The sequence below is a fragment of the Struthio camelus genome, chromosome 22, assembly GCF_040807025.1.
Source record: "Struthio camelus isolate bStrCam1 chromosome 22, bStrCam1.hap1, whole genome shotgun sequence".
Classification (NCBI taxonomy): Eukaryota; Metazoa; Chordata; class Aves; order Struthioniformes; family Struthionidae; genus Struthio; species Struthio camelus.
In genome coordinates, this window is record NC_090963.1 from 8602416 (window position 1) to 8625697 (window position 23282).

The 23282-nt window shown below is 58.4% G+C and overlaps 2 protein-coding genes across 5 annotated transcripts; both read left to right on the plus strand.

Annotated features, from left to right (window-relative positions):
* The first annotated feature begins 598 nt into the window (after window positions 1–598).
* On the plus strand, window positions 599–10409 carry EI24 (EI24 autophagy associated transmembrane protein). The gene is made up of 11 exons (XM_068916735.1): window positions 599–709; window positions 1931–2078; window positions 3964–4109; window positions 5741–5801; window positions 6589–6655; window positions 7110–7234; window positions 7595–7714; window positions 7836–7947; window positions 8414–8525; window positions 8791–8865; window positions 9150–10409. The coding sequence occupies exons 2-11, from the start codon at window positions 2037–2039 to the stop codon at window positions 9307–9309; spliced, it is 1020 nt and encodes a 339-aa protein (XP_068772836.1). The 5' UTR covers window positions 599–709; window positions 1931–2036; the 3' UTR covers window positions 9310–10409.
* A 448-nt stretch (window positions 10410–10857) lies between these two features.
* On the plus strand, window positions 10858–22713 carry STT3A (STT3 oligosaccharyltransferase complex catalytic subunit A). Of its 4 annotated transcripts, none has more exons than XM_068916860.1 (21): window positions 10880–10930; window positions 12629–12742; window positions 12867–13077; window positions 13171–13257; window positions 13384–13509; window positions 13832–13892; window positions 14880–15001; window positions 15482–15627; window positions 15873–15963; window positions 16680–16786; window positions 17382–17546; window positions 18531–18711; window positions 19278–19433; window positions 19627–19718; window positions 20498–20653; window positions 20806–20994; window positions 21104–21220; window positions 21426–21528; window positions 21783–21971; window positions 22100–22215; window positions 22390–22713. In XM_068916860.1, exons 5-21 carry the CDS (start codon window positions 13422–13424, stop codon window positions 22426–22428), a joined length of 2118 nt encoding a protein of 705 aa, XP_068772961.1. In that variant the 5' UTR covers window positions 10880–10930; window positions 12629–12742; window positions 12867–13077; window positions 13171–13257; window positions 13384–13421; the 3' UTR covers window positions 22429–22713. The 4 variants fall into 4 exon arrangements, with proteins under 4 accessions (XP_068772958.1, XP_068772959.1, XP_068772961.1 ...); XM_068916859.1 differs by lacking the exon at window positions 10880–10930 and adding an exon at window positions 12496–12512; XM_068916858.1 differs by lacking the exon at window positions 12629–12742 and having other exon boundaries at window positions 10864–10930.
* Window positions 22714–23282: the final 569 nt, after the last annotated feature.

The following is a 23282-nucleotide window of genomic DNA, read 5'->3' on the forward strand; positions in this document are numbered from 1 at the left end:
AACCACTCCCAGTGCCTCTTTGCCTTCTACCAGTTTCCCCCAGTGCCTCTCTGGCTCCTCCCAGTTTCCCTCGCAGCCTCCCACCTGCCCCCAGTGCCTCTCTGGCTCCTTCCAGTATCCCCAAACCACTCCCAGTGCCTCTTTGCCTTCTCCCAGTTTCTCCCAGTGCCCCCCAGTACCTCCCAGCTGCTCCCTGTGCCCCCCAGCTGCCCCCCCCAGTGCCTCTCCAGCTCCTCCCAGTGCCTCTCTGGCTCCTCCCAGTATCCCCCAGCCACCCCCAGTGCCTCCCAGCATCTCTACACCTCCTCCCAGTCACCCCCAGTGCCTCTCCAGCTCCTCCCAGTTTCCCCCAGCCACCCCCAGTGCCTCTCCAGCTCTTCCCAGTGCCCCCCAGTACCTCCCAGCTGCTCCCAGTGCCTGTCTGGCTCGTCCCAGTGCCACCCAGCCGCCCCCCAGTGCCCCCAGCGCCTCTTCGACTGCTCCCAGTATCCCCCAGTGCCCCCAGCCGGCCCCCGTCGCCCCCCAGCGGTCGGCCGGGCTCGCCGTTCCTCACGGCGCCTGCGCGGAAGGCGGCGGGGACGATGCGCGCAGGCGCGGCGGGGCCGGCCGGGCGGTGCGGCGCATGCGCAGTGCGTGGCGGCCGGCTCGCCGCGAGCAGGGCCGGCTGCAGCGCCGAGCGCGGCCCCGGCGCGGGAGCGAGCGGGGCCTGGTGAGTGCGGGGGGTCTGGGCCCCCCCCCCCGGTAACTATGGGCCCCCCCGACCTGGGGCAGCGGGGGGTCTGTGCCCCCCCCCCGGTAACTATGGGCCCCCCCGACCTGGGGCAGCGGGGGGTCTGTGCCCCCCCCCGGGTAACTATGGGCCCCCCGGACCTGGGGCAGCGGGGGGTCTGTGCCCCCCCCGGTAACTATGGGCCCCCCCGACCTGGGGCAGCGGGGGGTCTGTGCCCCCCCCCCGGTAACTATGGGCCCCCCCGGACCTGGGGCAGCGGGGGGTCTGTGCCCCCCCCCCGGTAACTATGGGCCCCCCCGACCTGGGGCAGCGGGGGGTCTGTGCCCCCCCCCCGGTAACTATGGGCCCCCCCGACCTGGGGCAGCGGGGGGTCTGTGCCCCCCCCCCGGTAACTATGGGCCCCCCCGGACCTGGGGCAGCGGGGGGTCTGTGCCCCCCCCGGTAACTATGGGCCCCCCCGACCTGGGGCAGCGGGGGGTCTGTGCCCCCCCCCCGGTAACTATGGGCCCCCCCGACCTGGGGCAGCGGGGGGTCTGTGCCCCCCCCCCGGTAACTATGGGCCCCCCCGACCTGGGGCAGCGGGGGGTCTGTGCCCCCCCCCCGGTAACTATGGGCCCCCCCGACCTGGGGCAGCGGGGGGTCTGTGCCCCCCCCCCGGTAACTATGGGCCCCCCCGACCTGGGGCAGCGGGGGGTCTGTGCCCCCCCCCCCGGTAACTATGGGCCCCCCCGACCTGGGGCAGCGGGGGGTCTGTGCCCCCCCCCCCGGTAACTATGGGCCCCCCCGACCTGGGGCAGCGGGGGGTCTGTGCCCCCCCCGGTAACTATGGGCCCCCCCGACCTGGGGCAGCAGGGGGTCTGTGCCCCCCCCCGGGTAACTATGGGCCCCCCGGACCTGGGGCAGCGGGGGGTCTGTGCCCCCCCCCGGTAACTATGGGCCCCCCCGACCTGGGGCAGCGGGGGGTCTGTGCCCCCCCCGGGTAACTATGGGCCCCCCCGACCTGGGGCAGCAGGGGGTCTGTGCCCCCCCCGGGTAACTATGGGCCCCCCCGGACCTGGGGCAGGGGGGGTCTGTGCCCCCCCCAGTAACTATGGGCCCCCCCGACCTGGGGCGCGGGGGTCTGTGCCCCCCCCCCGGGTAACTATGGCCCCCCCCGACCTGTTTCCGCCTGCCGCAGCCCTGGATTTTCCGCCTCCGCAGGCTCCCTCCGTTGCCCGTCCTTCCGCGATGAGAGCGGTCCGCGTGCGGCGCCTGCCCTCGGCCCGGAGCTGACGGTTTCGGCAGCGGAGGTGATGCGGCGGTCGAGATGGCGGACAGCGTGAAAACCTTCCTTCACGACCTCGTCAGGGTGAGTCGCTCCGCCTGTCCCGTCCTGCGCCCCAGGCGCGGGCGGTCGGCGCCGGCCGTTTTGCCTTCCGAGGTTAGAAAGCCGGAGGGTGCTGGGCGACCACGCGACGCCCCGCTTCGGAGCCGGGAGCATCTTCCTTCCCGCGTGCTCCAAGGTAGATTGAAGGAGTTGAAGGAAAAAAGCGCTCCGGGTATAGTTGTATTAAAGACGTTTTCGACCAGCTTGTCAACGCGCTAGCAAACGCGTAGGCGAAACGTCGGCGAACAGCGTTAGCTCTGTACGGTTTGGTTTCCCGACGGTGACGTGTTGTAGGTGAGTTCTCCTAATCTGTTTTTTTTCCCCTGCGTTTTAGGCGAGTCCTATCAAAACCAGTCAATATGCAGTAAACAAAACACATGCATACAAAACAAATAGCGCAGTCTGTTCTCAGTTTCAGAAGAAAGACACGCGGGTTGGTACATTATCCGCTAAAGATACTTCTCGGTGGGTTGTCTGTCCGCTTGGGACGGTCAGACGTGATGTGGCGCTTAGGCATGGGGTGGCTTGCGGGGGAGGCGTCTCGCTGCCCCGCTTTTCCTGCGATAATTTCCGGGCGGCCGCGCGGTGTGCCTGTTAAAAAGGGCACGCGCCGTTGGGCTGAGGCGTTACCGAAGCGGTAACAGATCTCCTCCCGGCAAAAACGGACTCTGTAGCCCGTATCGATATCGCAGTCGCTTCCCGGCCACAAGGCTTGGCTCAAGCTCGCCGCTCCGTCTCGCTGCTGCCTCCCGGCCGAGGATGCGTGGGTTTCCCGCACGCGCCTGAAACGCCACGGGGAAATAATTTGTTTTCGGGAAGTTATTTGCTCCCTTGAAGATCTGCGGTGCGCCGGCTGCGCTCTTTATTAAAGAGGGGAAAAACCGGTGTCGCTTCGCGACGTTTTCACGCCGCCTGTCAAGCAGCGGGGAGGACGGTCCGTGTAATTGGTTTCCACCTTGTCAGGTGCAAGCGGCAGCATCCGTTCGGTCTAGACCTCCGTACGCGGGTGTCAGCCCCACGGAAACGCCCTTTGGCTTACGCCGAGGCCGGTAGGATCGTTATCGCGAAGTGAAACTTCGATAACGATGGCTACGGTCCCTTTCGGAGCGGGGAACGGCTTCCCGTGGGGTGCTAGAAGGTGGCGCTAGGGATCTTCTCGAGACTTTTCGGTTAATCCCGCCGGCCTGCCTTCGAGCCACCGGTGACTCAGACCCGCATCAGCCATTTGTGCAGCAGGAAAAGACTAAACGCCAGTCGCCTCGTCCAGCCGCTTGCAAATTAATCAATCAAAATAAAAGGGGAGGGGGAAAGCGGTGCTGGGAATCTTTCGCGATGCTTTCTGGCGCCTTGCACGGATGCGGCCGACACGCAGACGTTTCTGAGACGAGGGCAGGTGCTCTGGCTTGTAATTAGCCAAACGTACTGAGGAACGCGCCTCCAGCTCCTCCCTGCGGCTGGAGCGCAAGGCCTTCGCGCCTGCTTTGTGTAATTAGGATTTATTGGCCTTAGGAAGGCTGGCAGGACGAGGCCTGCTCTCCGCCAGGTTGAAGCAACAGGCTGCGAGAGAGCTGATTCCTCGCCTTTTGCCAGGGTTATAAATAACAGCGATTCGAGGAGAAAGCACGCCTCTAAAAAACGCCGCTTTCGAACGCTGCTCCTAAAGATGGTGGGAGGTGCTCTGGGATGGGACCTCCTCGCCCGCCGAGCCGGGCTGCGAGCTCCTCCGGGCTGGCAGAGCTCGGAAAGCAGCACCCCAAGGTGCAGTGCTCCGCGGCCGCCTCGGGCGCGCGCCGTCCTTTCCCGGGCGGTTTGCGGCGGGCCGCGCGTCTCCTCTCTCCACGGCGTTGACGCGCTCCCTTCTCCGCAGGGAGTTAAGGACTCCATCTGGGGCATATGCACCATCTCCAAGCTGGACGCTCGCATCCAGCAGAAAAGGGAAGAGCAGCGGCGGAGGAGAGCGAACAGCGCGTTCGCCCAGCGGAGGTTTCAGGCGGACGAGAAGAAGTACGAGAAGTGAGTACGGGGCCCGGGGCGACACGGAGCAGGCGACGTGCTCGCGTCCTTCCAGCCTCCCCGCCGATCCAATATCCATCACATCGCAGTAGTTCACCTAAAAGGGAAGTTGAGATAAGTGGGACTTAAGAAATACGGGCTGTTCTGGTTGCCTGCGCTGGGGGAGCGCTCTCTGAAGCAAGTCGGGTATCTGGAAAAGCAGAGCTTTTGATCCCTGTTTGCAAACGGCTTGCAGTAAAAACACGGTTCGTAAACCCAATTGTACTGAAGCGCGAGGGCGATAAATATAGAAATCGGTCCATGAGATACGCTTTTTTTTTTCCCGCTCTGCATAATGAAACTCTAGCACAACATTAAGAAATTAGCCAGATGTTTCTACCATTGCCTGTAAAAATAAAAGTAGGTAGCAGGTGTGAAATAATAGCAGGGATGCACCCTGGATGTATGAGGCTATATAAATCAAAAGCGCTCGGATTTCTGGGCTCCTTTTTTTTCCCCTGAATACTGAGCCTTCCTGCTGTCCTCCGAACTGAGCCCAGGCGTCGGGGCGGGCTGCGGAGCGGCCGCTACCGCCGCGGCCGGCGATGTCAGGGTCGCGTCCACCTGGGAGCGAAGCGGCATCTAGTTCCCAAACCGCGCCGAGATGCTTCTCGCTGTCCTAACTGCAGCCAGGCCGGCATTTAATGTCGTTGTGTTTGTGCAGTAATGCGTCTTTCAAGGCGTTCTTATACAGGTTAGGTTGACTAGCTCAGCAGCGTCTGACTTTAAGGATGGAAAAGTCTCCCACGTCACGTTCTCTCGACCCTCCCCAAACCACAGAGGTTCCTGCGGTTTTGCACGTTGGCTGCCCTTACAGAGTGCTGCGTATTTTTTTTAAGGATTGAACAATCACGTTTTGCTGTTCCTTTTGGTAACAAACTCCCTTTGTAGCTGACTAGACAAGTCTGCTCCCAAGTCCCACAGAGCTGCTCTCTCTTGCACGTCCGTAGAGATGATGCAAAGAGAGAGAAGCCAAAACTGCCTTCAGCCGCAACCATCTCCCCCACCAGAAAAAAAGAAGGCATCCTGAAGAGCCCTAATCATGTTGTAGCGAGAGTGTGAGGAGGGCAAAGCTTCAATTCTCTAATAAATACTTAAAAATCCGTTTCTCTAACTTGGCGTTCCCAAGATACGTTGAAGTAACCCCAAATAAAACCGTGGATCCTTTGCTGCTCCCTTGTGTTCCTTAATACGTTGGGATTTTCAGTGTCGCTTTTGAGTTTCTGGGGTTTCTTACGCTTGGCTTTTTGTCATAACGAATCCCCCAGTCGCTTTTAGTGTAAACGAATTATTTCTGTTCTCGACTTTTACTCCTTTTTAATGCGCTTTTGGAGGATTAATAAAGGTTGAAAGTCTCCCTGATGTAAACCTGCAGAAATCTAAATTGCGCGTTGGCTCGAAGCTGTGCGTGCAGGGATTTCTTGCAGAATTGCCACGTTCAGATAAAACCAGTTGTGTGCGTAGATGTTTCTAAGGTGTCCGTCACCTCAAACACGGGGGACGGAAGCAGATGTCTGGGTTGGGGATCGTTTGTTCAGACGCCGGTAGCTAAACACATATGTCTCACCCGTGTCTGTCCTGTTGCTTTCCAGTGAACCCCGGATAGTGAGCCGGATATTTCAGTGCTGCGCGTGGAATGGAGGCGTGTTCTGGGTACGTGGATGTTTGTGGGGTTTTCCACGGCAAGCTGTAGGAACTGCGAGGGAAGTTTCCAAGTCCCGAAGCTATAGGTGAAGGGACCCCACGTCACATATCTAACTGGTAGGCTTGTGGCAGGGAAAGCCGCAGATTGAACCCGAGTTGCGTTTCCAATTATTTGAGGCTGCTCTTCGCCTGAATGTTTGACTCCTGCCCAGGCACCGCCTGGGATATTGCTTCACCACGTTGAATATTGATATCTTAAGACGTTTTCTCAGCTCTGACCTTACTGCAGCTGCTAATAGGCTTCGTGAGGCTGATTCTTAACGGAGCGGACTCATTTCAGCCTAATAAATCGTTGGCTTCATTTTTCCCCTAGACCCTGTCCAGGTATGAGGAATCGGCATGGAAACGTTAAAAGGAAAGCGTTCAATTACAGATTTTGCTTATATTTAAATAGAAGTCCTCAGCTCTCTATGAATGGCTCATTGCCTTTGTAACGGCACAAGGAGCGGGCCTCCCGATCGGCACTCGCAGCCTTTGCTGTCACGGCATGTGAAAGTTACTGCTGTCGTTTGAAGCTGAGCTATTTACGTGCCAAATACGGAGCTGTCCTTAGCCAGACTGCGTGGCTTTCGAGCTGGCCCTGACATCAGAGGCGGTTGTAGCACCTTTAGGAGGGTTTCTGCCAGAGATGTCCTTGGAGACACGTGGGTTTCTCTGAGAAAGTGGCAGAGAGGAGAGCAAGAAATGAATGTACAAGACCTCACCAAGAACCCATGTTGTTTCTTTTTTCCTGTAGCTTAGCCTCTTCTTGTTTTACCGAGTATTTATACCTGTACTTCAGTCGGTCACGGCACAAATCATCGGTAAGTACCTTTTTCTCAGGCTTCCTCGGGGCACGTGGATGCTTTGGGTTTCTTGAAGCTAAAAGGAGCCTCGTTTGCTCCTTCTGGCATCAGTTGCGAAAGTTGATGGGTTGGCCTTAAAAACCACACCTAGGCTGTACCAAGCAAGGTCGTGATTAACGATGAGTAGAAAATCAGACGGATGGTCCAGCTAACAGGCTGGAAGGGGTGACCGCAGCCCGTGAACTCTGCCGAGTGTAAAGGAGGGGTTTTACAAACACAGTTGTTGTTAGATGGAGAATATTTCTGCAGGTAAATGCAGAAATGCTCGAGCGCTACAGGCAGAGGAGAACTTCACCGTGATGTAGAGCTGGCCGGGCGTGAAACGTTGACGCAGACCTCGCGGGTTTGCAGTGTGAAACGAGTTGGTTCCTACACCAGTTGTGAGGTGCTTCTCCGTGTCCGTCTTCCGCAGGCGACCCTTCCTTGCACGGCGACGTCTGGTCTTGGCTGGAGTTCATCCTCACCTCCATTTTCAGTGCCCTCTGGGTCCTGCCCCTGTTTGTGCTCAGTAAGGTGGTCAATGCCATCTGGTTTCAGGTAGGTGATGCGAAGCACGGACTGCGCCCCAGCGAAACGAGGGGGAATTTCCCAGTTAAGACTCAGTTGCTCAAGGCTAAACCCACAGGGCAGCCTGCAGCCCCTTTTGCTGGCAGTGCGGCGGCTGGCAGTTTGGTGCAAGATAAAACATCGCAGACCATATTGGCATCACTATGTGAGAGGCCAAAAAAAAAGAAGGCAATTTGTCTTTTTACCCATAACAACCTTAGAAAACATGAGATTGCACCCGGAGAACGGGCTTTGGCCGAGCTCCGAGTAGGCGGCTGCGCATGAGTAACATAGTCGCTCGCCTGAACTGCCTTTTATGTTTTCCCTGACACCCGTTTCTCTGCTCTGCAGGACATTGCAGATCTAGCGTTCGAAGTGTCCGGCAGAAAGCCTCATCCCTTTCCCAGCGTCAGTAAAATCATTGCTGACATGTTGTTTAACCTCTTGCTGCAGGCGCTCTTCCTCATCCAGGTGAGGTCAGAGTAACCAGCCCGCCCGGGTCGCCCCGCGTCTCGCGCTCGGGTGCCGACAAGCGCGCAGCTTGCCAGTCAGTCCCGAAAGCGCCTCACCCGCCTGTTTTCTCCCTCTCTAGGGGATGATAGTGAGTCTCTTCCCCATCGATATCATCGGCCAGCTCATCAGCCTCCTTCACATGGCGCTGCTCTATTCTCTGTACTGCTTTGAATACCGCTGGTTTAACAAAGGTGAGCGCTGCCTCCGCCCTCGGGGCGCTCGGCCAGGCCGACGGGGTCGAGGCGCTTCCCCGTAGAGGGTTTCGCCGCTCGGTTAACATCTAGACGGGGTGAAAGATGCTGATTTGGGGACGTGCGGGCAACCCACCGAGGCGTGCGCGCGGCAGGGAAACGAGCATGCCGTTCTGCAGGCCTGTTAACAGGAGGCACTGCTGCTAGTTACCGCTCTCCTCCATTTGGCTGCAACTACGTGATTTTTTTTTTTTTTAAATCTCTGTGCATTTGGTCTTTTGGACAACAGAGTTATGAGTCTTCCTATGCTGTTTGAAGCAGACTGCAGAGAAACGCTTCTCGTTCTGCTCATTTGGTTCGTTGTTTTCTTTCGGTGTACAAAGAAACGCTACGCACGTATAGCGAAGACTTGTTCGCATCGTGAGAATTTTCTGGGTTCATTTCTGTGAGATTTTGTCCTTATCAGGAATTGAAATGCACCAGCGGTTGTCCAACATCGAGAGAAACTGGCCCTATTACTTCGGATTTGGCTTACCCTTGGCTTTTCTCACCGCGATGCAGTCCTCTTACATCATCAGGTGAGCCTTTTGGGGTGGGTTTGCGAGGAGGAGGAGGAGGAGGAAGCGTTAACTTCCGCCTCCCAATCCCGAGACGGGATGTTTCTGCCCGTTTCCGGGCAGCGCAGAGCTGCCCCCTCCTCCACGGCACCGGAGGTGCTTCCATAGGGAGATACGGACGGGTTTCCCGGGCCGACGGCGGAGGTGCCCGCTCTCGGTGGACGCGCCGGGCGTCCCCGGTGCGTCCCCATCCATTCCCCCCCCCCTTTTTTTTTCTTTCTTGCAGCGGCTGCCTCTTTTCCATCCTTTTCCCTCTGTTCATCATCAGCGCCAACGAAGCCAGGACCCCTGGCAAAGCCTAGTGAGTATTGCCCTGGGGGGGCGGATGCGAAGCCCGGGCGGGAGGGACGTTGCAGGACGACCCGCTGTTCGGTGGGTAACGCCAAGTGGGAGGAGGAACGGATTTCCATGAGCTTTCTGAGCCCAGCTGGTGATGTATAAAGGAAAGTGCTGAGGTTTCTTGAGGCGCTCAAAAGCCTCTCGAGTTGCCTTTGGGCGTTAACGGGAAGCGCGTTACGTTGGGGGAGCGCCCGCTCGCCCCGGCCCCGCCGGCCGCCGCGGCTCACGGCCTCTCTTGCCTTTCAGCCACTTCCAGCTGCGTCTCTTCTCCTTGGTGGTTTTCCTCAGCAACAGGCTCTTTCACAAGACGGTTTACCTTCAGTCCGCCCTGAGCAGCGCCTCCGCCGACCGGCAGCTCTCGCCCCAGCCGTCTCCTGCCAAGCACAAGTCCGCCCTGGGGCACTGAACCTCCACCGAAGCCGGGCGACGGGCCAGGCCGGGCTGCCAGGCGTCTCGCCGCCTCGCCTGCCGGGGCCTCGGCGCCTTCCCCCGCCGCCGCCACGTCCCGTCCGGACGGCGGGTTTTGCGGCCAGCGCGCGGATGGGAATTTTTAAGCGGGTCGCGTTCTTGACACCTTCGCACGTCGGAAAAAGCCGGCATCCCTGCGCTTGTGTGGCGGCGTGTCGCAGGCCTCCCCCCTCCCCGCACCCCGGACTCTTTTGTACGCTCGGTTATTTTTCTCCTGTGCCATTTTTCCCCTCGGCCGAAGGGTTTCGTCGGCCCCGTTTCGCCGTAGCTCCGTGAAGCCGGCGGGCGTCCGCGCGGCCCCCGCTGACCGATGTCCCTTGTACGTCCTAACTCAGGTCGGGGGGGTCCCCGTCGCCCGGCTGCCTTCGGCCTCGGGTCGCCCTTGGCGCCCAGCCGCTGCCGGTGGTTAAATCTCGCTCGGAGCTGAGGAAAGCTCTTGCTGAAGCTGCAAAGGGAAATTGCTTAAACGCGACATTGGGAGCCGAAACGGAAACGTAGGAAACGTTAAACCTGGGCTCAGGCGCGAGGTCGCGTTGCGTTCCGTTTTTATTGTCGTTTTTTTTTTTTGGCGATCAGACGCTTCTGAGACGCGAGCCCGCCCACCCGCGCTGGCCGCGTCGCAACGCCGCTACGGAGTTTGAAACGGTATCCGGAAAACGCGAGAGAGAAACGCTGCTGCCCGCAGGCCCGGCGGGGGGAGCGGCGCCGAGCGGCCCCTCGGAAGGCTTCGGAGGCGGCGCGGTCCTCGTCCCGCCGTCCCTCGAGCGGCACTGGCCGAAGCACAACCCTTTTTTTTTTTTTTTTCTTTTTCCCCCCTTTTACCCGGTCGGGGCTGGCAGAGGGCTCAGCGACCCCCCCCCCAACATGTCCACCCGCACCGGCCCGGGCAGCCATCATTGGGCCCAGGCCGTTTCGCTGGGGCAACAGAAAGAGCCGATTCGCGGCTCCGCCAGCCCCCTGCGTTTTCCAGGACTTGAGGCCGGTCTCCGGATCCAACTTTTCTCTAGTATTTTCACACTGAAATATTAAATGCAGAAAAGAAAAAAAAAAAGTGAAGTTTGTTGCGATTCTGTGCCTTCTGGGGGCGCAGGGCGGGAGCAAAGGTGGGATGGTGCCCGGGGCACGCTGTTAAAGGGTATTTGGGAAGAGCCCCCGCTCCCCGACCCCCCTCCCGCTCCCCTGCCTCAGTTTCCCCATGGCGGCGCCCACGTGGCGCTGCCCCACGTGGCCGCCGCCCGCTTCCGCATCCCGCTTCCGCATCCGGCCACGTGACGCGCCCCGCCCCCTCGGGCGCCCTTCGCCTGGGCGGACACGTCACTGCTGCGCGCTTCAACCAACCTTGCCCGCCCCGCGCGCCCTCCGCCAATCGGAAGGCGCCGCCCCCGCCCCGCCCTCCCCCGCTGACTGCCCGGCGCCGCAGCCAAGGAGCGCCGCCCGCGCTGGAGTGACGGCGGCGCGGACCAATGGGACGCGGCGGCGAGGGGGCGGGCCGCGGCGGCGGGCAGGGGCGGCTGCGCGGGGCGGATGGCCGGGGCGGCGGGGCCGAGCGCGGCGCCCAGGTGAGGGCCGCGGCCGCCGCGGGGCCCTAGCGCCGAGGGCTGCGGCGGGGGGGGGGGGACAGCGGGCGGGGGGGGGCGCCCGGGCCTGCGGCGTGGGGAGCTGGGGGGTGGCCGTGGCCGTGGGGTTGGGGGGGGCGTTGGGCCTGTGGGGCCTGTGGGGCCTGTGGGGCGGGGGGGGTCCCTGGGGGCTGGGGGGGAGGCTGGGCCTGTGGGGCCTGTGGGGGGGCTGCGGGGTGTCCGGGGCTGGGGGGCGGGGGGTCATGGGCCTGTGGGGGGGTTGGGGGGCGCCTGGAGCTGGGGGGCGGGGGGTCATGGGCCTGTGGGGTGCCCAGGGCTGTGGAGTGGCAGGTTGTGGGGGTGTGGGGCTGGGGGGTGGGAGGGTCATGGGGCTGGGGGGTGTGCACGGCTGTGGGGTGGGGGGCGCCCAGGGCTGTGGGGGAGAGGGTCATGGGGCTGGGGGGTGTGCACGGCTGTGGGGTGGCGGTTGTGGGGTGCGTGGGGGGTGGGGGGGTGCCCGGAGGGGTGCCCAGGGCCGTGGGGCAGAGGGTCATGGGGCTGTGGGGTGTGCACGGCTGTGGGGTGGCGGTTGTGGGGTGCGTGGGGGGTGGGGGGGTGCCCGGAGGGGTGCCCAGGGCCGTGGGGCAGAGAGTCATGGGGCTGTGGGGTGCTCGGGGCTGTGGGGTGGCGGTTGTGGGGTGCCTGGGGGGTGGGGGGTGCCCAGGGCTGTGAGGCAGAGGGTCATGGGGGCTGTGGGTTGTGCACGGCTGTGGGGTGGCGGTTGTGGGGTGCGTGGGGGGTGGGGGGCGCCCAGGGCCGTGGGGCAGAGGGTCATGGGGCTGTGGGGTGTGCACGGCTGTGGGGTGGGGGGTGCTTGGGGGGTGGGGGGCGCCCAGGGCTGTGGGGCAGAGGGTCAGGGGGCTGTGGTTTGTGGGGTGCGCGGGGCTGTGGGGGGCACAGGGCCACAGAGTCAGCAGTTGTGGGCCTGAGGGGTGCCTGGGGGTGGGGGGGTTGTGGTTGTGGGGTGCCTGGGAGGTGGCAGGTTGGGGGGGGTAAGGGGTGCCCAGGGCTGGGGGGTGCAGGCCTGTGGGGTGCCCATGGCTGTGGGGTGAGGGACTGGGGGGGTCCCTGGGGGCTGTGGGGCTGGGGGTCGTGGGTCTGTGGGGTGCCTGGGGTGAGGGGCTGGGAGGCGCTTGGGGGCTGTGGGGCGGCAGGTTGTGGGTGCTTGGGGGTGTGGGGTGCTTGGGGGTGCTCCGTGTGGCGCCGGGGGATGTGGGGTGCGCTGGGCGGGGGGAGATCTGGGCGCTTGTGGGGTGCGGGGGGCGCGGACGAGCTCAGAGGGGCCCGCGGCCGGGGCGCAGCTTGGGCTTCCGCGTCCCCCTCGTGCGCCGGGAGGCGTTCGCAGGAGAGGGGCCTAAAAGGTGGAAATTGGGAGGAAATCGGGTGGAAACCCACTCGGGCGCTCCTGCCGCAGCCCTCCCGGCACCTGGGTCTTCGTGCCCCAGGCCTGAAAATATGTGTTTGTGTTGTTATTATTATTATTATCTGCTTTTTATTATTCCTAAGTGAAGCAACCAGGAAATAAGTACGCTGCGGGGTTGTTTTTGCGTTAATTGGCAATACTTGTGTGCAAGCTGAAATTACTTCTAGATCACAGGAAGATTTCTGGGCCCAGCTTGTGATTTATTTTTTAAATCTCAGCCTGCCCCAATCTGCCGTCCCCTGGTGTCGCATCTCGGAGATGTGAACGGGAGATTTATTGGCCAGTTATGGAAGTGAAGCCGTAGAGAATGGCTTTTCTTCCAAACAGATCTGGTAAAGATGTATTTAAAAAAAAAAAAAAAAAAAAGGTGTTTTTCAGAGTAAAAAGTCTATGTTTTTTGGCTACAGTTTCACTTCCTTGGTATCTAATAACAAGTTTTGCTTGTTCCTCCTCTAGCTCGGGGAGGTTGAATTAAACAACACAAGTTATCCGGTCTAAACAAGGCTGACTTACTCTGCTGGTCCACGTTAGAAAAGCACTGAGATGTATATATTTAACGTTACGAATTCCAAGTGGTAGCGGACAAGAGCCCTTCAGACTTGCTACACGCAAGAGAACAGCACCAGCTTCGCGTAATCCCCGTGGAGTTTTTGTGCATCTTTTACAGGTCGTCGCTAAGTTTCAGAGACGAGCCAGGGATAAACTAGCGTCTTTGTTTTTGCTGGTAAAAACTCATGCTTACGTATCGCTTTGTACACAGAGAAGCAGACACATCCTCTGCCCCAAAGCCGTTCTGGTCTCCCTAAGGCAAAAAAAGCCCCAGGAGAGACTTGGGGCAACCAGTCAGGTGAGGACAGGCCACTTTGAGTTGTGGTTTAGACCTGAATTCAAGTCCCGTTTTGTGAAACGTTTAGGGATGTTCTGGGGCTGCGAGTCGGCTCGCTCCGTGATCGTCTTTCCTGTTTGTTTTCAGGTGTTAGAACCTCATCCGCCTCCGCCGTTGATGTAAAAATGACCAAGTTGGGGTTTCTCCGGCTGTCCTATGAGAAGCAGGACACTCTCCTCAAGCTCCTCATTTTGTCCATGGCAGCTGTGCTGTGTAAGTCTGCGTTCCTGCGCGTCGCCATCGCTCAAGGCTGTTCACGTCCTCAAAGAGGGACTCCAGAATGGAGCTGGCCCTGCTCCTTGTTCTGTACTTTTTTAGGTTGTGAAGCTCTCCTCTATCTTTACAGCGTGTTTTAAGCGAATACTCTGATTCCTTTAGTGTGCGTACCTTTGAAAACAGCATCTTTCCCTACCTTCCCCGTGACCGACTGAAGACCAAAACAGTTTTTGTTTAACAAAGTAGTAGATCAACGTGATGTTGACTCTGGTTCTGAGAGTGCTGTGTCTTCATTCTGCCTTTTGCCTGTTTTTTTCAGCTTTCTCCACAAGACTTTTTTCTGTCTTAAGATTTGAAAGCGTCATCCATGAATTTGACCCGTAAGTATCTTCCTCTCGTTCCATGAGAACCTCCTGGGCTTTTCTCTTCCGGAGCGTGCGCAAGTTGGGTGGTGCTTGCCGGGCTCAATTTATTCTCTTCCAAATTCCCCGTTAAGGATGGGAGACTGGGAACATAGCTTTCAGTACAAACGATCAGGTTTTCCTCTTCCGGACTCAAAATTCACTTCTTGGTTTCCAGGACTCCTCTGGAGCTTGGATCTAAGTCAGGGCAATCATCTGACACAGCTTTTACGCCAAGATGTGGTTATTCGTTGCCTGAGGGAACGGGTGCGGGGCCCTACACAAATACAGCAGGGCACAGTAGGAAAGAGGGCTCCTAATGCAACCTGTGTTTGTGTCCTAGGGCTGCTGCCGATAAAATCGGAAGGAAGCGATAGTGTTATCTTTGCAAAACCATTTTTAAATCCACTAGGACTAGCAGGATACACCTGAGTCGTGTGGGGCTCCTTTACAGCAGAGGTTTGCAGCAGTCTCGGGAAAATAAAGTTATCGTGCGTTCGCGCTGAGGAGCAGAGGATCCCCTCTGGCCCTGCTCTTTTTGATGGTATCTTAGCGCAAGCAAAACAAGAGCGTGTGGCAAAGCGTTGCTGCCTAGAGGCAGAGGGATCTCAGGTTCGTTCCCTCCACGCAGAAAATGCGTGGGCAGCCCTTGCGGTGCTCTCTGAACCGCAGACATCAGGGAAGCGTATCCAAACGCGTTGCTCGCTGGAGAAGCACAGAACGCAGAGTAAGGCAGTGGCCAGCGTGCATCACTTAGAGCACTCGGAGGGGTTTCTTTCCCACGTGAATCAATCAGGAGTTTCATTTATGTACGGACAACTGCTAGGCATGCAGTTTGGTACTTAATTGTCTGTCGAGCTGCCCCGTTTCCTCGACGCTTGAAGACTGAGGTAACCTGAGGAGTGGTAAACAGTCGATGCATCTGCGTCTGGATGCAGAGTTGCTTAGTGTTTCTTGCTGTTACAGGTATTTTAACTACCGCACAACCCGCTTTCTGGCGGAGGAGGGCTTCTACAAATTCCACAACTGGTTTGACGACCGAGCATGGTACCCTTTGGGCAGGATTATTGGCGGAACCATTTATCCGGGTAAGACAGCATGCTTCTGCCGAGCTAAAACACACCTTACGCGGTGGAAACTTGTAAAGGTGCAGACTGGGGAGAGAGGCGTTCGGCGTACGCGGAGCAGAGCAGTGGCTTCAGCTGCTCGGTGCAGAGCGCAGCACGCCGGCCTCCCTCGTTCGCCTGCTGGCAGCTAACTGAGGTTTGCTCGCAGCGAGCCAGAGCTTTCAGCATTCAGCTGCGGCTCGGAGGTGTCGCGCTCCGCTTAAACGCAGCCGCCTTTGGTTCGGAGCAGCAGTGTGGGCTCAGTGCTGCGCACATCGCGGAGTGCCAGCCGGGAGAGGAGAGGCGCTCGCAGGGTGCACCCGGCCCACCTCCCCGAGCGCTCCTTGCCCGGTCTGTCCTTCCGAGACTTCTGGCTACTCTGCTCTGCTTGCAACGTAACAACCTCCGGGGCTGCGAGCGGATGGAAAGCGTCCTGCTAACGCTTTCTCTTCCGTCCTGCAGGCCTTATGATCACATCGGCAGCGATTTACCACGTGCTGCACTTCTTCCACATCACCATTGACATCCGAAACGTCTGCGTGTTCTTGGCTCCCCTCTTCTCCTCGTTCACCACCATAGTAACTTACCACCTCACCAAAGAACTCAAGGTAAAGGGAAGGCCTGGACGTAGTAGGCTGCGTGCCTTTTTACTAGCTCTTTTGGCGGTTTGGAGGTGGATGCGGCAACGGGTCAGAGCCCAGAACTTGCGGGAAATGAAAGATCTATTTTGACATTTCATTTCAACACCTCATTTTCCTGTCTTTGAGACGTATCCGTGCCTAGCACGGCACAGTAATGAAAGCCTTAAAAAACTGATGCCTTTTCCCACCCTCTGGCTGTGTGTGTGTCCCAGGATGCAGGGGCAGGACTCCTTGCTGCTGCCATGATTTCAGTTGTGCCTGGGTACATCTCTCGATCCGTTGCTGGCTCCTACGATAACGAAGGTGAGTTCACGGCGCTCGCGGCTAGGGAAGCCTTTCAGGACTGCTCCGGGCTGGAAAAGGATAGGGAAGATGGTACAGCGAGTGAAGGAGGATCCGGCCTTTCCCGGTGAGCCCTACCAGCTCCCTGCACTTTGCTCACCCAACTGCACTGCTCTCAGACTGGCAGTCCTTCTTGCCTACCCAGCTGAAAAAAGGGAGTTTCCCGACTCGCATAGGGAGCACATCCCTTTCTTTGAGTACTCGTTTGCAAGTCAAAGAGGGTTTCCGCCACCACAAACTCCACCTAAGTTTAGAGCTGCTGCCGCCCCATGGTTTTATCTCTGTACTGGCAATGACTTCAGGACTGGCAGAGGCAGCGATCTCGTTGATGCCTCGGGCAGAAGAGAACCCAGGTTGCTCTCCCATAGTTGGGCTGGTCCTGAAAGGGCTACGTAAGGAGTCACCGCGTCAGGAGAAGCTAGCTGGCGTAGCCAGAAGAGGCCACGTGAGCTGGTCTCGGCAGTAAGACGCAGGCATCACAGTATTTCAACCTAGAAATCACATATGAAACCCTTTTCCCAGGCCCAGCTCCTTGTCCTAGGTGCTGTTTGTGCTTCTGAGGGAGAGGCAAAGAGGTATTTTTGTTTGCCTGAGCGCTCTGGTTTGCCCTGGAGACTCAGTTGGCATTTCAGGGCTGATGTGAGCTTGCTTTGACATTTCTGTGTTGTTCCACTTAGGTATTGCCATATTCTGCATGCTGTTGACTTACTACATGTGGATCAAAGCAGTAAAAACTGGGTCCATCTATTGGGCAGCGATGTGTGCTCTTGCATATTTCTACATGGTAAGTATCTCTTTTCGTGGCGCCCAGGTATTTCTGACTCTAAGGATCGCTTTGGATACAGTAACCAAAAAATATATGATGGGCAGGTCCCCTGTTGCTCCTGGTATTCAAGGATCTAGACCCTCCATGAAGGACTCGGTGTCAAATTTGAGTGGATACGTTCTTCCTTGATTTCCACTGCGGTCCTCCGAGGACAATGTCATTTTTTTGTGCAAGGTCTTTATTGCGTTGGGAAATCTGGGCTTCTGAGAGCTGTGACTGCGTTACTAATGGTGTCCTTAGAGAGAGCCGATCGCAGTTGGCGTTACAGCTGAGTGAAAGCGGCGCCTGTGCGGGAACTCGGTCGCTACTTCTCAAACAGAAGCTAAACGTTGCGTCGACTGGCCGTTTCCGTGCCAGCACGAGAAATTCCCGTTTCCGCTTGCTTGTTTTAGCTTGAGAATATTTTGGTCCCGCTTTTAGGCGGGACAAATTGCCCCGTTTTCAGACCAGAGCTGATGAAGCTAGGTGTGATCCCGGGTAAAAACGAACCTGTTCCGTTTGACCTCCTCTGCGCAACCCGTTCAGTCCCGGAACTGTTCTTTTCTCTTGCCAGGTCTCCTCGTGGGGTGGCTACGTCTTTCTGATTAACCTGATCCCCTTGCATGTTCTTGTGCTGATGCTGACCGGGCGCTTCTCCCACAGGATCTACGTAGCCTATTGTACGGTCTACTGCTTGGGAACAATCCTCTCGATGCAGATCTCCTTTGTTGGCTTTCAGGTAGGGGAGCGAATGACTTACAGACTAGAGGACGGGGGTAGTTTTGTGGGTTGCCGCAGAACATCGGCGAGGTGGCACCTAGTTCCTCCTGTTGCGTTTGCCCTTAGCTTTATAGGCGAGCTTAGTGGAGACTTCACTGATCTGTGCCACAGGTTTTCCCTCCAGAGCTTGATGTTGGTAAAAGCTCTTCCTCACAAAGGGTCGCAGCGTTTTACCAGTTTTGGTAAAGCTATAGTAAAACGATCTGCTGTTTTATCTTTCCTTGCACGTGCACGGCAATAGGATGAGTGGGTGCTGGCTTCCAGTTCTAGCTCCCGTCGCGCTGATTTCTGTTGCGACCTTCAGCGAGATCAGCAGCGACCAGCTTTTCGGCGCTGCCTGGCTTTGAAACGCAGCCCGTCTTCACAGCGAGAAGAACGCTGTTGTACTACCACTGTTGATGTAGGGGAGGCTGCGAGGCTGGGTGACTTTCAAAGCAATACGCTGCTAACAACCTTCATGGCCCTGGTTGCCCTTCATGAAAATATTTCCATTTTCAGTGAAGGAAACGTTCATGCCAGAACGCACCTTGGTGCAGCAGGAAAAACGCATCGTCTTTCTAAACTGTAGTTCACCTTTTCGAGAGAATCAGTTTGAGCCGCTGCCCGTTGCTCACCTTTAGGGCACAGCATGCGAAATCCAGGTTAACATCTGTGTTTTCATGGGCCTGCAAAATTAACCAGGAAAAGAGGTTACCGTGAGGAAGGTTCTCGGATTTAATTTTCCACGTGGATCCCTATCTGGGAATTAAAGCTTATGTAAGAAAGTGAGCCATGCCAGCTGCGCCGTTCGCTGGCCATGGGGAGGAGAAGGCTTCCCGTGACTTTGGCGGCAGTTTTGCTGAGAGGCGATTTGTAAAAATAGACAGACAGACGAATAAAGCCGGCGTCGGGCGCAGCGGCGCGGTGACGCTCCGTATCTGATCGCCCTCTCCCCTGCTTGCAGCCCGTCCTCTCCTCGGAGCACATGGCTGCCCTGGGAGTCTTCGGCTTGTGTCAGATCCACGCCTTTGTGGACTACCTGCGGAGCAAGCTGAACCCGCAGCAGTTCGAAATTCTCTTCAGGAGCGTCATTTCCCTGGTCGGCTTCGTCCTCCTCACGATAGGGGCCGTGCTGATGCTCACAGGTATCCCGAGAGCCCCGGCAGGGCCGGGCTCGTGGCGACGACACAAAGCGTTTACTGGCTTCGCTTCCTTTCGTCGCTTTGAAGAACGAAGCGCTGGTTATTTATAACCACAATTTGTCAATCGTAATTTTGCACTGAGGTTTCAGCGTTTGCTACTCCTCCCTTAGGAAAGGGGGCTGGGACCTGCCCTAGTTTGTGCGTGAGTGGGAAAATATTTTACGACTATGCAGCTGTGAAATCTGGGCTCGGGCGATAGGAGAGGCGAAGAGAAACCCTGTCATGACTCAGCCCCACGCTGGGGATGCTGAGCTGATGCTTCAGAAGCTGAACGTTGATCCGTAGTCGCAAAGAGACGATAAAAACGTAGGTCAGGCAGGGGAGAATTCTTTTGGGGGTAAAATTGCACTCGATTTGCTTTTTAAAAGGGCCGTTTCGGGTGATGGAACTGCCTAACGAGGCCCAGGATTGCTCGTTCAGCTTTGCAGGTGTTTCCCCGATGAGGGAATTTCTTGGCGTCGCGGGTTACTCTGTGCTGGAATTAAACACGATTTTCTCCTCTTTGCTAGGGAAAATCTCTCCCTGGACGGGGCGTTTCTACTCTCTGCTGGATCCTTCCTATGCAAAGAATAACATTCCCATCATCGCCTCCGTCTCCGAGCACCAGCCCACCACGTGGTCATCCTATTACTTTGACCTGCAGCTTCTTGTTTTCATGTTCCCAGGTGAACCGAATGCATACGTTGGTGTTCATACCACGTTTTTATTAAATCGCTGTACGAAACCTTGCTGAGCCAGGAGGGTTTTGTGCTGAAGGCCAGGACTGCAGCTCCCCCTCTTCCTCGCGCTGCTGAAGGCTGCTTAAGGCAACATATTGCTAAGGTGAAGCTGACCTATTTCTCTTTTTTCTCTTCGCAGTCGGGCTGTATTACTGCTTCAGCAATCTCTCTGACGCCCGCATTTTTATCATTATGTACGGCGTGACCAGCATGTACTTCTCGGCTGTAATGGTGAGGGCCGCTGCCTGCTGGCCGTTGGATGTCTGGACTGACCCGGGAACGACTAGGATGATAAAGCGGTCTTAACGAAGCTCAGTTGCTTCCTGTTTCGGAGCTTGGCCATAACAGTTCTTCCACTGTGAGCCAGCTGAAACGTTCAGGAGGCTTTTCTCCCTCTAGTTAAAACGGATTTGTTCCCTCCCGCCCCACGGGGCGAGGGAATGCGACCTTGCAAAACTCACCGGTTTTAATTTTTCATGTGACCCGTTTCCTTACGGCCACCGCTGTCGGTGACTAGATCGCGGGAGGAGCGGGTGAAGGCTTTTCCTGGTCTCGCGTAGCTGAGTTGCAAAACCCCCCAGATTCTCCAGGCGTCCAAGCGGGGACTGATTGCAAAAGGCTGGTAACGAGCCGCTTTTCAATCTTGCAGTAGCAAACTGAGGCCTGAAGGGGAGCTGATGTCTGTGCACGGAGGCGTCTATGAATTCGTGGCTCCGGCGTTACAATCCTAAAGATTGCCCAAAGGGTGTAAAACCGAGGTCGCTTCTGCGTGTTGCTGGCCACCGTCGGGACTTCAGAGAACCTCCCTCGGGGGCGTCTGACGCGGCAGCGGCTCCGCTGCTCCCCGTCTTTGCGCGCGCAGAAAACCACCTGCCGGTTTATCTCGAGACTTGTTAGCGCAGAATACGAGATGCTGATTTAGGGGCCGCGTTTAATTTGTCCGTTCTCTCCGCTTTCTACCCGGAATCTCTATTGCAGCCGGGCACTAACTGTTCTGCTCTTGCCAATAGGTGCGTCTGATGCTGGTGCTGGCCCCGGTTATGTGCATCCTGTCCGGCATTGGGGTTTCTCAGGTGCTCTCCACGTACATGAAGAACCTGGACATCAGCCGACCGGATAAGAAAAGCAAAAAACAACAAGACTCCACGTACCCCATCAAAAACGAAGTGAGCGCTCAGGGCGGCACCTGAACCGCTCGGGGGAAGAGCTTGCGGGGACAAGAGGAAAACAGCCTCTAGTGCCGGCGAGGCCCGCTGCAGGCTGGTAGGCTCCTCTCCCGAAGCGAGCGAAGGTCGACGCTGCCCCTTTGCTTCGCCAGGTCGCCAGCGGCATGATCCTGGTCATGGCTTTCTTTCTGATCACGTACACCTTCCACTCGACCTGGGTGACCAGCGAGGCCTACTCCTCTCCCTCCATCGTGCTGTCCGCTCGAGGCGGGGACGGCAGCAGGATCATCTTTGACGACTTCAGAGAGGCTTACTACTGGCTGCGCCACAACACACCGGAGGTGAGCTGCTCCCCGCCTCCCACCGCGCTCCCCTCCCTGTTGGGAACAGGGCGAAGCGCCGCTAGTCGAAAGCAGAGGCGCTAATCGCCTGTGTCGGATTTGAGTGCAGGACGCAAAGGTCATGTCTTGGTGGGATTACGGGTATCAGATCACCGCGATGGCCAATCGGACCATTCTGGTGGACAACAACACCTGGAACAACACGCACATCTCTCGAGTTGGCCAGGTAGGCGCCGTCCCTTCTCGGACCCGCGACTCGCTCGTCGGGTTTCCAAGGAACCTTCTCCAGATGATCGTTTTCCTCTTTCTGGAGACCTCTGGAAAATGGGGTTTCTCCTCCAGGTGTGTCTGAATGATGCTGCTTGGTTTCATGTGATGGGGTTACCCCATATTTAATGGCTGCCGCTTGACTGACGCTGTGTTTGTCCCAGGCCATGGCATCTACGGAGGAGAAGGCCTATGAGATCATGAGGGAGCTGGATGTCAGCTACGTGCTGGTCATATTCGGAGGCCTCACCGGATATTCTTCCGACGGTAAGATCTCGCTCTGAGCTGCGGGCAAGGACCGGACAAAAGTAGCTGCGGTGCTTTGCTGGGTTAAACGCGGTGTTTGGCCCAGTAGCGGGTCGCGCAGCGTAACGCAGCGCCTGGGAGGCGTCGCTGGCGATGCGGGAGCCTCCAAAACGCAGCGGAATCCCGCGTCGAGCCGAGGCCGCCCCGGGGAAGGACGGCAGCGCGAAGCAGCAGCCGGGCTAAGCGAAAACCGTGACGATTGCTGCCCCTTGCAGACATCAACAAGTTCCTGTGGATGGTGAGGATCGGGGGGAGCACGGACACGGGGAAGCACATCAAGGAGCACGACTACTACACGCCGACGGGCGAGTTTCGCGTCGACCGCGAGGGCTCCCCGGTGCTGCTCAATTGCCTCATGTACAAGATGTGCTACTACCGCTTCGGGCAGGTCTACACAGAAGCCAGTAAGCGCGGCAGCGGCGGGGGGGGCTCTCGCCCTCCGCGCAAGGCGACCTCCTGCCTTGCCAGGAGGAGCCCGGCCCCGTTGCGAGGGCGCCGTCTCGCAGCCGTCTCCCTTTTCCGCCCCTCGCAGAGCGGCCGCCGGGCTACGACCGAGTGCGGAACGCGGAGATCGGGAACAAGGACTTCGAGCTGGACGTGCTGGAGGAGGCCTACACCACAGAGCACTGGCTGGTGCGAATATACAAAGTAAGGGTTTTTTTTTTTTTCCTGCAAAATACCCAGCCCAAACCCTCTGCGTTCGGAAAAACGTCTTGCACGGGAGTTGGAGGGAAAGGGGAAGCAGGGGGCGAGCGGGGGCCCCTCTCCGGCTCCGGGCGCCCGCAGCCGACTAAGCGTTTCCCTCGTTTTCCTTTCCGGCAGGTCAAGGACTTGGATAATCGCGGCCTGTCGCGAACGTAGACGCGCCGTCAGCGCCGCCGCCGACCGCACTGACCTGGCGTTTGCCTGTGAAGCAGTTTTTGGGGGTTGTTTTTTTTTTTTGTTTTGTTTTGTTTTGGGGCGTTTTTTTTATATACCATTTGTAAGCGAGTGGATGTTGCTGCCCGCCGAGTCCCGTCCTCGCGCAGCCGGGCCGGGGGGGTGACGGAGGGATTTTTATAAACGCCACCCGGCTCCGGCATCGGAAATAATGGCTTTACCAGGGGTTGATCAAAGGGGAATTCCAAAAACAAAACAAAAACCAAACCGAGGTGCTGTGGCTCGTCTCCGCTCCGCGCGTCCCCCCACCCCGCCGCCCCGGGCCCGCCTGGCGGTGAAATCGCAGCCGCGCGGGCGCCGGCGGGGCAAAGTCCAGCACAACCTGCCCCGAAACTGGCTAAAACTGTAACTGTGGGGCTGGGCCCAAGCAGGGACCCAGGCGTCCGGGAGTGGGGGGGGAGGGTGCAGGGGAGACAGCTGAGGGGCCCAGGTGTCTGGGGTGGGGGTTGGAGAATGGAGGGGCCCAGGCGTCCGGGGTGGGGGGGAGAGAGCGGAGGGGCCCAGGCGTCCGGGGAACAGAGCGAAGGAGCCCGGACATCCGGGAGGAGGGAGGCGCGGAAGGGCCCCGGCGTCCGGGGTGGGGGTGGGGTGCAGGGGAGAGAGCGGAGGGGCCCAGGAGTCCGGGATGGGGCGGGGGGGGGGGGGGAAGAGAGCAGAGGGGCCCAGGCGTCCGGGGTGGGGGGGGGTGCAGGGGAGAGAGTGGAAGGGCCCAGGTGTCCGGGATGGGGGGGGAAGAGCGGCGGGGCCCAGGCGTCCGGGATGGGGGGGGGTGCAGG

Excerpts from the sequence above, each read along its gene's own strand:
- STT3A (XM_068916857.1), top strand. The coding sequence starts at position 13,422 with ATGACCAAGTTGGGGTTTCTCCGGCTGTCCTATGAGAAGCAGGACACT. Across the intron at positions 18,712-19,277 it reads GGCCGTGCTGATGCTCACAG|GGAAAATCTCTCCCTGGACG; the intron begins GTATCCCGAGAG and ends CCTCTTTGCTAG. Across the intron at positions 21,529-21,782 it reads CACCGGATATTCTTCCGACG|ACATCAACAAGTTCCTGTGG; the intron begins GTAAGATCTCGC and ends TGCCCCTTGCAG.
- EI24 (XM_068916735.1), top strand. The coding sequence starts at position 2,037 with ATGGCGGACAGCGTGAAAACCTTCCTTCACGACCTCGTCAGG. Across the intron at positions 2,079-3,963 it reads TCCTTCACGACCTCGTCAGG|GGAGTTAAGGACTCCATCTG; the intron begins GTGAGTCGCTCC and ends CCTTCTCCGCAG. Across the intron at positions 8,866-9,149 it reads AGGACCCCTGGCAAAGCCTA|CCACTTCCAGCTGCGTCTCT; the intron begins GTGAGTATTGCC and ends CTTGCCTTTCAG.